Source organism: Arctopsyche grandis, chromosome 4, assembly GCF_051622035.1.
Source record: "Arctopsyche grandis isolate Sample6627 chromosome 4, ASM5162203v2, whole genome shotgun sequence".
Taxonomy (NCBI): Eukaryota; Metazoa; Arthropoda; class Insecta; order Trichoptera; family Hydropsychidae; genus Arctopsyche; species Arctopsyche grandis.
In genome coordinates, this window is record NC_135358.1 from 22,845,236 (window position 1) to 22,861,126 (window position 15,891).

General features: G+C 36.0%; 1 protein-coding gene across 1 annotated transcript; it reads left to right on the plus strand.

Annotated features, from left to right (window-relative positions):
- Nucleotides 1-248: 248 nt before the first annotated feature.
- Nucleotides 249-15,839, plus strand: LOC143910798 (short stature homeobox protein 2-like). The gene is made up of 5 exons (XM_077429395.1): nucleotides 249-381; nucleotides 471-655; nucleotides 4,343-4,400; nucleotides 13,748-13,953; nucleotides 15,678-15,839. The coding sequence occupies exons 1-5, from the start codon at nucleotides 249-251 to the stop codon at nucleotides 15,837-15,839; spliced, it is 744 nt and encodes a 247-aa protein (XP_077285521.1).
- The last annotated feature ends 52 nt before the right edge of the window (nucleotides 15,840-15,891 follow it).

Here is a 15,891-nt window from a genome sequence, read left to right on the forward strand (position 1 = left end):
ATCAATCTCAAATAGTGGTGACATAGTAGGTACGAACGATATTTAGCCAAATTTACCAGGAACCGTTTCAACAATGAAATCAGAGAAAATTGGCAAACTCTGATAGTAAACAATGACCTGGAGTCACAAATATCCAGGTCTGACCAGCAGCACTACAGATATACTCTTAATTTATTTTCAATCGAGATCAGCTCATGGGATCGAACTCGGCGCCTCTCGACGCTAAGCAGAAGCCTAACGACCGAGCTATGCAGCTGGCTGGCTGGCTGGTTTATATTTACTGTCGTGAAATTGTTATTGTAATTGAACTTCAAAATATGGACCTTCATCGTTTCCGATCTACTCATATCATCAAAAATCATATAGGAATAAGTTTTAGCTGTAGTGTATTTATTTAGCTGTAATTTGTGACATTTTATACAATGCGAATCAATTTCAGTGTATTTAATTTGTATTGGGCATATTTCTAGCGAGTGATACAACGATCAGCAGTAATGGAAACAAGAACAACGCCAAGCAACGTCGTTCCCGAACCAATTTCACTTTGGAACAATTGGGAGAGCTGGAGAGGCTATTCGACGAAACGCACTATCCAGACGCCTTCATGAGAGAAGAGCTCAGTCAGAGGCTGGGATTAAGTGAAGCCCGCGTTCAGGTAAAGTCTTTAGAATTCATACATATCTTATAACGATAATGAATGGATTAATGAATTAATTGGTGTATATAGGGGTGCATAACCGAATTAAGTGATTTGAGATTTGACCAATCGCGTGCGATTGTTTCGACAAGCTCCGCCCACTATCTTGCCGCCATTACGGGGTGTATCAACAGTTCATATGTAGTTACACCATGAAATTATATTTATTTATCATATTTTCCAAAATACTTTCGTATATTCGATTGCATTTCTAGGTGTGGATAGGTTTGCAGACCCTCACATTTAATGCCCGCTTTGCCTTCCCCTTGATCATAGTGATTTCGCGTAAAGGGATGACATGGAGAGCATTCAACGCCAGCTCAGTAATTTATGACCAGAGTGCTTTTGCCGGGAAAAATAGCAGTTTTATACGTAAAGTGGACCCTCTCGCAAAATTGTCATTTATTGAAATGTATTGCCCCGTTTATCGTCGCGTCATCCCAACGAACTGCGTCATTTACGCAAATGAAAGCAATATTCACACTTATTATTATTCAACTGATCCTACTGTCCTGACTAACAATTAAGTAAATATTTAAAAACAACTTTCATTTTAAAAATACTCAGCAAGGGTTTGTTAAATATTTCAAAATAAATTATCACATACATACCTATACTCATCTAGTCGAAGTAGATACATATTTACATATATATTTTATTTCATAGAACATGTACACTCGCCTTTACAGATCGCTCCAAATGCACGAGTGCACTTTAAACAGATAAATACAGTCAATCAATAAATACAATGTATGAGTATTTTATCGATACGGTGCAAGCGATCGAAAAGCGCCAGACAGACTGAACCACAGATTAACGACGCGTGTACCTTATGCGTGCGCACTGCTCGCACTTACACTAAGCGAAATCTACCCGAAGTCCCGACATACCTACCCTGTATACGTTCTGTGCTTCTGATACTTTAGTTCCGAATTTTTCCTTATTAAATTATTAAAAACTCGCCAGAAAGATCCAACTCAATTTTAATAATTACCATTTTAATAATTGCATCTGTGCACATCGAAAGTTTACTCGTCATCTGATGTGCAATTTTTCATTCGTGAAGTCGAGAATTGCGTTTAAAGCACCCATCTAGTTAATCTGTGGTTCAATCTGTCTGGCGCTTTTCGATCGTTTGCACCAAACCCGTATTTTATACAATGCGAATTCATACAAACATCCACAGTGACCACTAGTCCACGCCGCTGGTTTGAGGGGAATTTTAGTCGATTGCATAATATTATATAATAATATGGTGAATATAATATAATGTGACTGCATCAATAGACGTTGTACTGAACAATATTTGTCGTTGAGAATTTGTACTGAACAATACTGAATAAAAAGTCGGGTCATGTTTTACATATAACAAAATGCAGGTACGTATTGCCGTAGTACTGGCGGGATTCGATTATAATTCGCCGATTTATAGTCTATGTAAATGTTGAATTGCAGGTATGGGTCGGTGCGAAGAGGGATGAACCTTCTCCTCACACCCCCCTCCCTCTCCCCATTCGGGGAGTCGGCCGGCGGCCAAAGGAATTAGATTAGGCGGACGTGGCCCGACAAAACGGACGATAAATTTGCGTAAATTTACTGCGTCCGCCTCGCTAAGAGGCAATCCGACAGTTCGGCCCTGTTCGCTCTTTTGACCGATGGCCAATATTTTCCCGATTCGCTAATATCCAAATATCAACGTGGATACATCCATTAATAAATAATTTATTGTATCAACATTTTTGTAATACTTTTTTTATTCCGCAACAAATTCCATAAATATACATATGTACATACAACACTCTAAACGTAACAATGATCATTTGAATTATTTAAATTATCAAATAAACCCAGTTTTGATATACTTATAGTTTTGGCGCAGATATACTTATGAGGTTATTAATCTATCGGAATTTTTCGAATTCAAATGCTGAGACCATGGCCCGCACATCCCGAGCCGGACCCACAGGATAACATGCTTGAGCCCCCCCCCTCCCAAAAAATTTTTACAAAATTGAAATCAAAAATCATTTCATCAATATTTTTCCCAATACATATTGGTAAAAGTCGGAATTCTCGACAGGGCGGACCCTCTAGGCTCGGAAGCGAGGCTCCGTCGACCCGCTCCTTCCTGTCATTCGCTACTCTTTGCAATACCAATAGTATTGCCGTGCCCTGAATTAACTTGACTTTTTACCTGATGAAATACTCCGAAATATACTGCCTGGTTCGCATATAATTTCGGACGGTTGGACAGCGTACGGGAATATTCCGAAACCATGAAGTGATAATATATTTTCACTACATGGTTTTGAATAAAAGTCATGATGTAAAAATAATAGCTAAGGTATCACCGACAAGTTACTACTTGAACATAACTACGAAGTACGAAGACGAAAAACATCGGTCAATTTCGTAACAAATTATAAATAAATAAGATCTCTATAAATATAACTTACAAAGTCTCTTTCAAAATTATATATTAGATATAAAAAAGCCATTAGTATAGCTCGGTGGTTGCGTTAATTCTAACCACCGAGAGGTTCCCGGGTTCAAGCCCTGGGTTGACCTCAATTGAGTAGAATTTCTTTAAAGTATTTCTGCAGTGCTGCTGGTCAGACTTGGATATTTGTGACTTAAAAGTCGATTTTTTCCTATCACAGTTTATCTGATTTCATTATTGAAACGGTTCCACATCAAATTGACAAAACCATCCTACCTGCCATTTGAATATAATTTAAATTTTATAATCTATGAATTTATATATGTATGTACAAGTTTAATACCATATGTATTGCTCAGGGGTAAAACCCACAATACCATCATAGAATATAAATTTAAAAAACAAAGAAATAAATAAACCCACCTAAATAATTTAACGATTAAGGTAAATATCAACGGCTCCGAAAGTTTCTAGAGAATTTCACTGTACGAGTATCTATTTAATATAAACATCGATTAATTTAATCAAAATTAGAAGGGTAAGCGCATCGGCACGTTGGAGATACCGATAGATACTTCGTAGTTTCACAACAGAATACGACGCAATAACGATGTGGTAATTTGCGGTCGTGCAAACGATAAGAGCAAATGGACGTCTGTGACCCGAGGGACAAATCCGATCGATCCGTAGACATATTGTGTGCCACCACTTCGTAGGCCTTGTGCCAAATTTCTGAGCCCGTTGGTCAAACGGATAAACTCGCGACGACAGCCGCTGTCTTCATAAACCATTTGCATTGTCAAAATACATAAACAATGAATGTTTGTTATATGCAAAATATCTACATAAACTGTGAAATCGAAATGAGTGTTGGGGATCAAGAGGGAGTACCTCTGGATAAAAGAATCAATTCGCGTAAGTAGCGCTCGATGTAGCATTAAAGCGGAGGATAAACTTGACCCTCCATTTAAGGGCCAATAATGTCACAAGTGCAGCTGCTCTGCTCAAACCTTAATCTATTCCAATGAATATACACAGATGTACATATGTATGAGTAAGGCATTCTGGTTCAATTTCGTAACTTTCACCGTTTCCGTTTAAAACTGTAAGGCAGTTGCAACAATGCAATAAAGTAATTAATTTTAAAAATTGTTATTTTAATTGTAAAATGTGAAATGTTTTAATTGTTTATCGGTATGTTTCAGGTGTGGTTTCAAAATAGAAGAGCGAAATGCAGAAAACACGAAAGCCAAATGCATAAAGGTTAGTTAAAATTGTGTACTTACGAATATTAAAGTACAGCAATTCTAAAGAGCATTTACCAATTTTGTTTAAAAATGCAGACTAAACTTTTTCGTTTATAAAATTTTGAAATCCGGGTCCATTTCAGAAACTCGTCGTGTTCTATATCAGCAATATCAACCAGTACTTTATCAATATACTAAAAAATTGAGTATAAAAAACAAACGAAGACGGTTAAGGTTTTGCAATCATTACTACTTTATTTTTGTTTTTGGCTGAATAATTATTATTTAAATTATTTCATTCATAATAAATTTGATTCAACAAAGAAATGGAGAATATTAGTTGTATTTTTAAAATTATTTATTTGATGGAAAAATCGACATTTTACACAAGATTTTCTGTCGAGTTATCCAAAACTGAATATATTCAATTCAATAGCGCTGGTGACCTCGTATGACGACTACAAAGACAGTTTGAAATCTTCCCCCATTTATTACAGACAAATATTAAAAGCAGGGGAACAATTTCCCGGAAAAACAAATTGAATCGTTTAAATATGGAATCACAATGTCATTGTCTGAATGGGGAAAAGGCGAACGTGCGCGCAAAGCATTTAGTATGAATCACGTCGTTCGAGTCGGGAGTTAAATCATTTTAATGCGGCCGAGAATTATTCCGCACTTCGAGATTTCGGCACGAAGATCGCAAGGGGGGGTCACAGGGGAGGAGAGGAGATGTCAGGAGGAGGGGGGGGGTGAGAAGACCCGGCCTGTGCCCCCAGGGTCGGGACCCCGAACGAATCTAACAGTTTTTTAATTCGGCCATAACTCACGCCGTTGAATAATTGATACGGCGCTCGCGCCGCCCCTCTTTCACCCGCTTTTCCACTTTTTTCTGCTTTTCTCCATCTCCCGGCTCTTCCTTCCGGTTGAAAAATGCAAGATTTTCACACCCACGCACCGCCTATTAAAAATTTTAGCGGGGTTGAGAGTCCAAAATCGCCGCAACCGAGCAACTAACATGCGGACCAAAAACTTTACAAATTTTTCCTTCTCATCCCCCATTTCCCACAATCTTCGTGAATTATCGCCATAATTCCGTAAGATCGAAAATTGATGATGATCTAAGTTGCGAACTTTGTTCGGAATGCGAATCGAAGAACATAAAGATAAAATAAATTATCCTTTTATATATTATATGTAGGTACATTAATATATAACACGTTTGTGTCGTAGATATGTATGTACATATATACATATGTACATATGTACGTTTTACTTTGAAATACCAATAATAGGTATGTACAGTATTTTCAAAACTTCAAACTATTTATGTACAGTATATTCAATAATCATCCTACGCCCAGTCAGTATCTGTATCGTATGCTCAGTATATGTACATATGTATGTAAAAAACGCTCAGTACTGTAGCGACGCGCCGCACACTATTAACAAGCCGCATTAAAGTTTGAAAAATACTTTAATACGAATATGGGATACACTTTTACCGAAAATGGTCCAAAGGGTCGTTTTGGTATATGTAGATCACTGTCAAGCATGGGTAAATACTACCATACAATTTCAACGACATACTAGGTCAAAAGTGTCGTGTTGATAGGACATGTACCATGCAAACGTGCCATGGACGCCACATTTTTTCGATATGTTTAAAACTATCTAAAAAAACCACGTGCCACATTCACCGCTGTGTGATTTCGCCCTAAGTTGAAGTAAATGCGCGCAGGTTCATATGACGCATTTTATTTTGTGACAATCACGTTATTCTATTTTTGCGACTAAGTGATCGCGTGACAAAAAATCACAAGTGCGTTTGTGACCTTACTATTTTTTACTAGCCTCTTATTAGCTCGCTTTCGATTTTTTCGTCTGAAGAAATTTGTTTCTATTTTTTACTAACTATTTATATTCTAGAAATCAAACTTAGTTGTATATATCAGGTCAGTCCATAAGTTCGTGCGCATTTTCAGGAAATTTTTAAATAGTGAAATGACGGACAGGAAATGTTTAAATGAAAAATGACGAAAGACTGTTCCATGAGATTAATTCATCCTGTCTGCGATCTGATCCACCGTTAATTGTTGCTCTGTTTAAAAAATCTTTATCAAAATTAACGTCCTGAACGGGATTCATCATAAATGCTGCTTTTTCCAACTTTAAAATTTTTAAACCATTCCTGGACAGTCCTTACACTGATGGTATTTTCACCATGTATATTATTATAATTTTTATCGCTGCAGATCGGGCAGATTCACCACACGAAAATAAAAAGTATAAAACAGCACGTTTGTATTGATTATCGATATTCATTTTTATGGGTACTAATATGCGTCCGATATTTACAAAAAATGGTGACAGACTGACGAATACATCAGTGAAGCGATGAAAAATTTCGACAGGTTCGAAATCTTTTTGGTTTAGTAATGAGTAGAGCGCGGATAGAGGCCGTGCTTTTTCCAGGAATCGGGGCGGGTTGACTCTATTTACAAAGCTAGAGTCCAAAAAAAAGGTTCGGCGAACCTTTAACAATGCATTTACAACAATTGAACAATGAACGGCGCGCTCTGGGTCCGCTCTTTAATAATGAGTCATCGCGAATCCCGTGCATGTTGAAAATACGCACGAACTAATGGACTGACCTGATACATACATATGTATATGAATAATTTCCTTTATATGTATATACATAGGTACATATTTAGTTTAACCTTCATTCCTAACGGCTTAATTAGGGTTGACCAGATGAACATATGTACATATGTATATGTACATACATACTGTTTTCTGCTCCACGATAGTCTCAGCTTTTCACAGATTGGGCTCGTTTGCTAATCATATCCTTAGATACAAGTAAACTCGTATATGTATATGTAAAATTACATTTTTCAAATAATCACGCCCAAAAACAATAACGAAAAATTCGCAAGCAATCGGAAGAGAAACCGACACAATTTTGACCCTCGTTTCGCATTTAAATAGTAGGTATACACATCCATACGTATGTACATGTATACCGCGCGTGCCAAAAATTCGGCGAGGGTACGAGTGCATTAAAATTTAATTTAAGTGCATACAAAAGCGCAGCGGTTAAAAAAAACAGTTTCTCTCGCAAACCCCAGCTACAATTGAAATAAAGCGGAACACTTTGCAGTGATTATATCCACCCCGAGGGGAGGAAAAAATATCCACTTCTACCCCAGAAACTAGCATTAGCGAAAATGTTATCAATTGCACAGCATGTACATTCACAATACCTACAGTAGATTCCGCGTGTAATTCTTTCGGGCGATTATGTCGGGATACGGGATAAAAAGAGAACGGTCACCCACACCCACTCCCTCCCTTCTCCACGGGGGGGGGGGGTTGCAATCAAATCAAATAATTCCCCAAAGGAGCCATTTCCGGGACCGTGTCCCCTGACAACCTCCCTTCCTGGTCCCCCGCAATGGTTTGTGCGTTAAAAGTTCACGTAGAAAAAGATTGACTCCGAATCCATTACTCGGTCATGAGCGTTTCATTTGCGTAATACCTTAGTTCTAGGAAAAAATACCTACAGTACATATGCTACGTCATACAACAAAATGATTCCTATTTACGATAAAGACATTTTCCTATCAACGATAAGAAATGGCAAAAATGAGTTTCTGCAAAATCCCATTCAAAATTGAACTTCTGTATACTTATACACTTTATTTAAAATGGTATTATGTACAATACCGTAGAATTAATATGTACTAATTTAATCAAATTTAATACATATTTTGTGGCTGCTTGTATATGTATATATGTATATGCACGCATATATATATATATATATATATATATATATATATATATATATATATATATATATATATATATATATATATATATATATATATATATGTATATATATATATATATATATATATATATATATATATATATATATATATTATAATATATGTATATAATATATGTACATACATACATATATATATTATAATATATGTACATACGCATGTAAAATACAATATTAAAGCCAAAAATAACTTTCATCCGACACAATCGTCGTAACATAATTTCTAATGGGAAAGTGGATTTGCAGTCTGACGCTAACCAAATAAACATAAATAAATGTGTAAAAAAATAATGATGTCGAGAGTGGGCGGAGGGGGAGACACCCTCTAAAAAATAGCGCCTTGCGACCCTCCAGGGGGGAATTAAACAACCCGAGTTAATCAAATAAGTGCTGGCACCGGCCCTCCACCGCGATTCGCAGCCCCTGGCCGCAGGGCTGACCTCCAACCTCTTAGTTTTTATTATTTAAAACTCAAACTCCGAAATGACCAAGCTTTGAACCTTGGCAATATGCTTCACTGCAACCGGTATCAATAAGAAGTACATACATGCAATGTACATGTACATTATATGTATGTACATATGTATAATACAAGTATAAGTTAAAATGATTTACGGTTCAGATAAAAGTATGATCTCGAGTTATACATGCATATATAGAAACTCCTTTTTTTTTAGTTATTTAATTTCAAAAACTTTCAATTAGTCTAAACATGATGAAAAAAAAAACAATTAAGTGAAAAGTTTCCATATAAATTTAGGACCACTCATCCATACATACTACATATTATGTACATATGTATGAATATTATATTTTGACCCACTTCACAACCCTCGCAGGATGAACCTACCCAACCACCCCTTTTCTGTCGCTAAACAGATTAGCGCAGATTCGGCACGACGAATCATGTCCTATGTGACTCTACACTGTCGACTCGTGTGTGAATCATTCTTAACCTACATACATATGTACGTATAAAATTCTATTCATTTTGAACAAATTTACATAGGTATGTATGTATATACGGTACATACATACAAGGCCATGCGGTAGATTTTCTCAGTATAATGCTCAAACATTCGATTGTGATTTAAAAAAAAACTACACAAAATGTAATAAATTATTACATTTTGTGTAGTTTTTAGTCACCGGACCCTGAGGGGGCCGTGTATTGTTCAAATGTTGTAAATGCATTGTTAAAGGTTTGCCGAACCTTTACAAAGCATTTACAACAATTGAACAATAAACGGCACGCTTCCGGTCCTACCTACCTAGTTTTATTTTTAAATATACTTAAAATAATTATATCAACTATGTAAAACAATCTACTATAGTTCTACCATTCTAACTTTAACTTTAGCAAATTCTTTCATTAGGAATGGGTAGTCTAAAGTGGCAGCCAATGTAGATTCAATATAAATTAATGATTTTTAAGTTTGGGTTTTGGCTTATTAAACTTCTTAGATGGTGTTTTATTAATTTTAATTCGGAAAAATTTCTTTCCAAACTAGCTACAAAGACATAAAGTGATAATATAATTCTCAGAGCTACAAAAGTATTCCGACACAAATTAATTAAGTTATTTTGGCAAAAATTTCTTCTTGAAGAATAAAGGTTTCTTCTTGAAGATCATTTGCATTTATATCTGATTCATTTTCGACCGAAGTATTGTCGAGACTAGTACAATAATTTTCTATCGTTTTGTTATCTACATATGTACATACATATGTATATCCTTGAGTAGTAAAATGTAAAAGAAAAAAAATTGGTATGGATTTCCAGAAGCGTGAATCGTTCATTCAGATAATTAAGGGTAATGTTCAGAATATAATTGAAAAATTTATCAGTAATTTCAGGATTTATTTTAAAGAAAAATATGAAAGTTTTCATTTACATTAATTATTACAAGTAGTCACCACTCAATACAGTCCTTCAGAAAAATACACACGAGTATCTAATCTACTATATAAAACACTTAAGTTTGTTCGTATATGTATGTATTTATGTAAGTACCTTGTACCTACGTATTTTTCGTCAACTAAAACACTAAAGTTTGTTCGTATATGTATGTATGTATTTATGTACCTACGTATTTTTCGTCAACAGTCTATTGTTCTGACGTCATCGAACAAATAATTCGCTTTTTTCCGATTCAAAGGATTCAAAGCTCCCGGGGGCGTAGGCGCCAAGGGCGGAACCCTAGGGGGCGCAGACTCCGGGGGTGTACATATAATTTTTTATAAGAGACTTACGACTTTCTATACGACTAGAGACTAGACGACTAGAGACTTTCATAATCATGTGCCCATGATTATGAAAGTCAAGAAAAATTTAATTTTTTTTCAAGTCGATTTTATCGGTTATATTGTAATACGTAATTGATTAAAAAAAAAAATTTTTTTCTTGACTTAGACCACTTTCATAATTATGGGCACATATGTGTTTTTGTTCGTGACAGTCAATTTAATAAAAAAAATAATAAAAGAGTGTTCAAATAAATTTATATAAAATAAAACTATTCAAATAAATTTAATAAAATGTTTACTATTAGATTAGTCAAGTTTAAGCGGTTTATATTACAAATACCGAGCGAAGCTGGGTAATAAAGCTAGTTATATATATTTGACCAGCACAATGAATCATGAATCTTTCTTTTATGTAAAACTAATTTTTGTCCGTTGACATTCAGCGGATGATTTTGGAAAGGAATTGATAAGTATACAATTTAAGTTTTCTGATTTCCCGAACTTGTTCAATTCCCGGGATCACGGGACATACATACATATTTATGGTATCTTTTTTTTATTGATACAAAATTTATTTATATATATAATTATAAAAGTAAATTTATTTGAAATAGCTTCTTAATAATACTATAATATTCAAATAAGAATCTGAAAGCTCTAGATTTGGTACGAATATTTCCAGCAATGGAAAAAACTATCAATTTTTTAAATTATATGTTTTTCTCCTGTCGGAATGTATGAATGTATTTACATATATTTCATTTATTGTTTTAAGTCGAAGCCATTTAATTCTTCATTCATAGATCATAGTCAAACACTCAATCTTCATAAAAGTCTAAAAGAATTTCATCCATTGGTGGAATCGTCTATACAAGAAGGATATACTCACTTCATAATAGTTTCATTGTATGATACACATTCACCTTTATTATAAAATTTAAAGAACGCTACGATTGAAATAATTGGTACCCCCAAGATCCGGGGGCCCCAAACGCGTGCGTATTTTCAATGTATTGTTGCGTAAGGGTGGGTGGAGGATCCAAGTAAAAGGCAAAAGTCGTGTCACAGCATTTATTGGTGATTATGGAGATACACTCACTGGTAGTGCTCTGTCCAGAATGTCTTGATATCGCCTAAGTACCTCTTTATAAAGAAAAGGTCTCTCAGGGCATCTTCGACGTCCGGTTACTTCCCTATTGTTTAGGCATGTACCCGGATATGTATTCCCACGACACTCAGTCCCACGCTATCGGTCACTTCTGAGAACTCCACGGGAATGCGACCGAGTGCCGCTACTATGCCAAATCGGTGGCCATTGTTTAGCTTACTTACACTTAGTCTACAGATAATCCTCGAAACCAATTATAACGGTCGCACAGTGTCAGGGATGCGCCTCGGCCTAATCCGATTGCACTTAACCGGCGGCTCTTTTTAGTTTACGCTACAGTATTATAAACCACCGCTGGCTTGCATAAAATACATACATATGTACATACATGCGTAAACACAATCAAACACACACGTTCATAAAGATGCAGACACACAGAGTGGTACGCATCACATGTTTTCCTTTTTAATAGTTTTGAACATCCAAAAAAAATTCCGATATGACCAACCCATGACTTTATCTATGTATTTGAGGAATATTAGGTCACAAAATAAAATTCGATGATTAAACATACATACACGTTCACACATACCGGTTATGAGAGAATTTTCGATAGAAATTAGGGGAACTTACACAAGACAAAAGTTCTTCTTCCGGCTGTCGGATTTTGTTCGATTTTTTTTTATTACTTAAAATCACTATAAATACTATACACATTAAATATAAATAAAAGAAAAATAATTTAAAAAGTCAAAATAAAACAATGAAATATTGTTTTAAAAAAAATACTACTTCTGGTTTACGAATTCTGATCAAAACCTTACCAGCTCTAAGTTAGTCACACCATTTTTGACTTTTCTAAGAGGAAAAAATCCTACTTCCGGTTTATTTAATTTTGTGATTTTTTTTTTCATCACATTGATACAAGAAGTAAAGTTGAAATTTTCCGTGAAGAGCACATATGTTTAAGGGTTGGAAAAAAATAGTGGAAGAAAAATCGAAGGATCCTGGAATCCCGGTGTTTTCTGGTACCGTGAATCCAGGTGCTGAAACTAGTCCGAGTACCGGAATTACGGTGCTGGCAGAAATTTCTTTAAAAATAATAAGGAAAAAAATCAAGAATGGTGGGATAAACAAAGACAGTCATAGTCCATTTGTTTGCTCTGAGCGTTTCGCCCCCGGATCGCCGTTTCCACGAAATGGTATGAACGGCCTGAATTGTGTCGCAGATTTTCTGCTTAACTGCAATAATATTTGAAGCATACATTGAAATTTTGAAATTTTTCTTTTTATGAGACCTGTGTTATTCAAGATCGAATATGATCCATTGTTTCTCAGTTGCACTGTGGACTGTCGTGTGTTCAGATCTCGTTACGTGGTGTGTGTTGTGCTAAGACGCTGTTGTTTTTGTTAATTGTACGAAGATTATCCATTTCCATCGAAACATCAAGAGAGTTTGCAAAATGCAATTGAACTTTTTTTTAATATGTAATTGAACTTTTTTTTTTCTTATACATTTAATATCCCGGTGCTAGCACCGCGATCCCGAGATTGAAAATTCCCAGCACCGCAAATCCCGATGCTGAAGAAACCTTCCGAGATTGGAAGCACTAGTATGTACATTAATGTATGTATATGTACATAACTAAAGGGCGGCGTTGGGAAGATGCTTTATACATCTAAAAAATCGTATTGTCAACTCTGTTTATTTTTGCTCTCTTGTACGGTAATGGAGAGGTCTATTGTTATTTGACGAGTTCCAAGCCAACGCCTAAGTCTATACATAGCAAGTCTTCGCGTTTTAATTTTGGAAAGTATCACAGAATAATCGCCGTTATTAAAATTCTTTCAAATAGAAAGCGGTCGAACACCAAGTCATAATTTTCCTATACTTTTATTAACTCCTGAAAATGTTGGTGTGATAAAGCGGCGACGCTCGAAAAGACATTAAATTTATAATGAACTGAAAAAAAAATTAATTGAATAGCAGCATCTGTCCGTATTGATAGGGTGCTGTGCACCCCCGCGAAACAGATTTTTTACAATCGAATTAGTAGTACGGTTTCCCCCGCGAAATAGGAGACCGTTGAATGAGAACAAGTGCATTTCAGAGTCATGTTTTACATACATTGCAAATTTACTCGATATTACAGGTCTGATGTTGTCGGGACCCCCGGGGGGTACGCCGCTGGAGCCGTGCAGGGCGGCTCCGTACGTCAGCGTCCCGGCGCTGAGGCTGAGGGCGGCGCCCCCAAACTACCCGGCGCCCCCCGCGCATCCGCCCAACGCCCACCCGCCGCCCCCGCCAGCCGCATTCTCGCCTTTCGACCCCGCCGTACTCTCAGCAGCGGCACAACAGGTTAACATAAAATTTAACTTACTTTTCCGACATTCTAAGAGTTTTCAGTCACACGTGTTTGTAGTTTTTTTTACTATGTAGTCGCCGGCGATTAATCGCCGAGTGTGCCACACTTAAAGTGTATATATACACTTTGAAGGATCGCCGAGAGCAGAACGGACGCCGGCAGGCGATCTCGCTGATCGGCCGATTTGATTGCTTGAGAGAACAGTGAGCTTTCCGGTGTGGCATGATCCATACGACTGCACACATTTGATCTGGGCTCGCAACCAATCAGCCGACCAAGTCTTGTCGGCAAGACACAAATTACAAAATTTTAAATACATACAGTCAGCCCTTCTATAATATAATGCGCTGAATCGGTTCAGCAAAAAGCATAAGAAATATAAACTAATAAAAAACTTGTTAAGAGAAAAAAAATTTCAAAAAATAAATGTAATTAATTGTATGAGAGCATTATACAATGTATTATTTTTTCTTACAATTTCATTAGTTTTTTTTATTAAATTTAACTTCACGGATTCTTCGAACCAACGATAGTTACATACAAAGTTTCTTTCGAAATATTAGATTAAGCATATAGTATTATTAATTTTAGTTCATTTGTTTTGCTAGTGACCTGGTGCACACTTGATAAAAACATACAAATAGAATAGCCTTATAAAAGTGATTTTTTGAAATCCATGAAGTGAACAGGTTCTAAGCCCGCTTTAAAGGTCGCGGAATTTGACCCTTAAAGCCCTCAACATGAAGCCACCACCCCCCCGACGAATACAGTCCAAGAGACCCTTTCGTCGGAGAACCAGACGGTTGTTCATGAATATCACACAAGAACAACCGCACATCACTGTTCTAATAAAAAAACCACACTGTACATAACCAAGTACAAAATTAACAACAACGTAAAAAAAAGTGAAAAGATCACTCACCCCGAATAAATCTTCTTATTTCATTCTGAATAGACGTAAACGCGAACCCAAACTCGAATAACGAGCTGTGCAATATGGCGACGTTGAAGAAAATTACAAAAACAAAAGAACAAATAAAATTATATTATATCAAAGTCAAATTCAAAACATACTATACCTTCATAGCTAAATTGTTTCCTCGTACCCGAAAAATATATTCGTCCTATTATATGCAATGGTGTCACCCTAATGGTTTCCAAGTGTTTACGGAAACCCGTTGTTAAAAATTAAAAGTTTCCGGAAACCTGTTATTTAATCTAAAAATTCATATAATTTTTGTCAAAAATTATACAGGTCTTGAAAATTTAATGAACTTTCATGTAATAGACGAAAAATAATGTATATATAATTATATTTTCAAAATAATTTTTTTGAAAAAAAAAATTGGAAACCCCTTGTTCCAAAATTGGGGTTATACCACTGAATTTATATGTATGTAAACCATAGAAGTAGAATGCATAGAATCGCTCTTAGCCTCCAAAAATGTTGCTACAAAAACTCTGCGCGGCAGAGTTTGTTCATTGTTTGCTAAACTTCGTCTCTCTCTCTCTTGTCTTTCTTCGGACTTTCCGTCTCTCTCTTCGATGGCTCGCTTTTAGACGATACTTTTGTTAACAATGACCATTCTATGCATTCTGTTTCTATGATGTAAACACATGATAGATAAAAAGCATGCAGACAAATCATATAAACCTTATAAATTGGTCAAATTTCAATATAAATTTTTTTTTATAAAAACAATATGAATGTTTTCAGTATGCTGCTGCTGCTGGATTGTTTGGGGCACCCTTGGGGCTGGCGGCTCTCGCTCGCTGTAAGTCCTCATCCATAGCTGATCTGCGGCTAAAAGCTCGACGACACGCAGCAGCCCTGGCACTCCTAGCGCGTCCTGTAGATCGCCAACATCCACCTCCTTAGGAAAACATTCTTCATCTCTTAAAAACCCTGTTGTTACCATACCAAACAAACC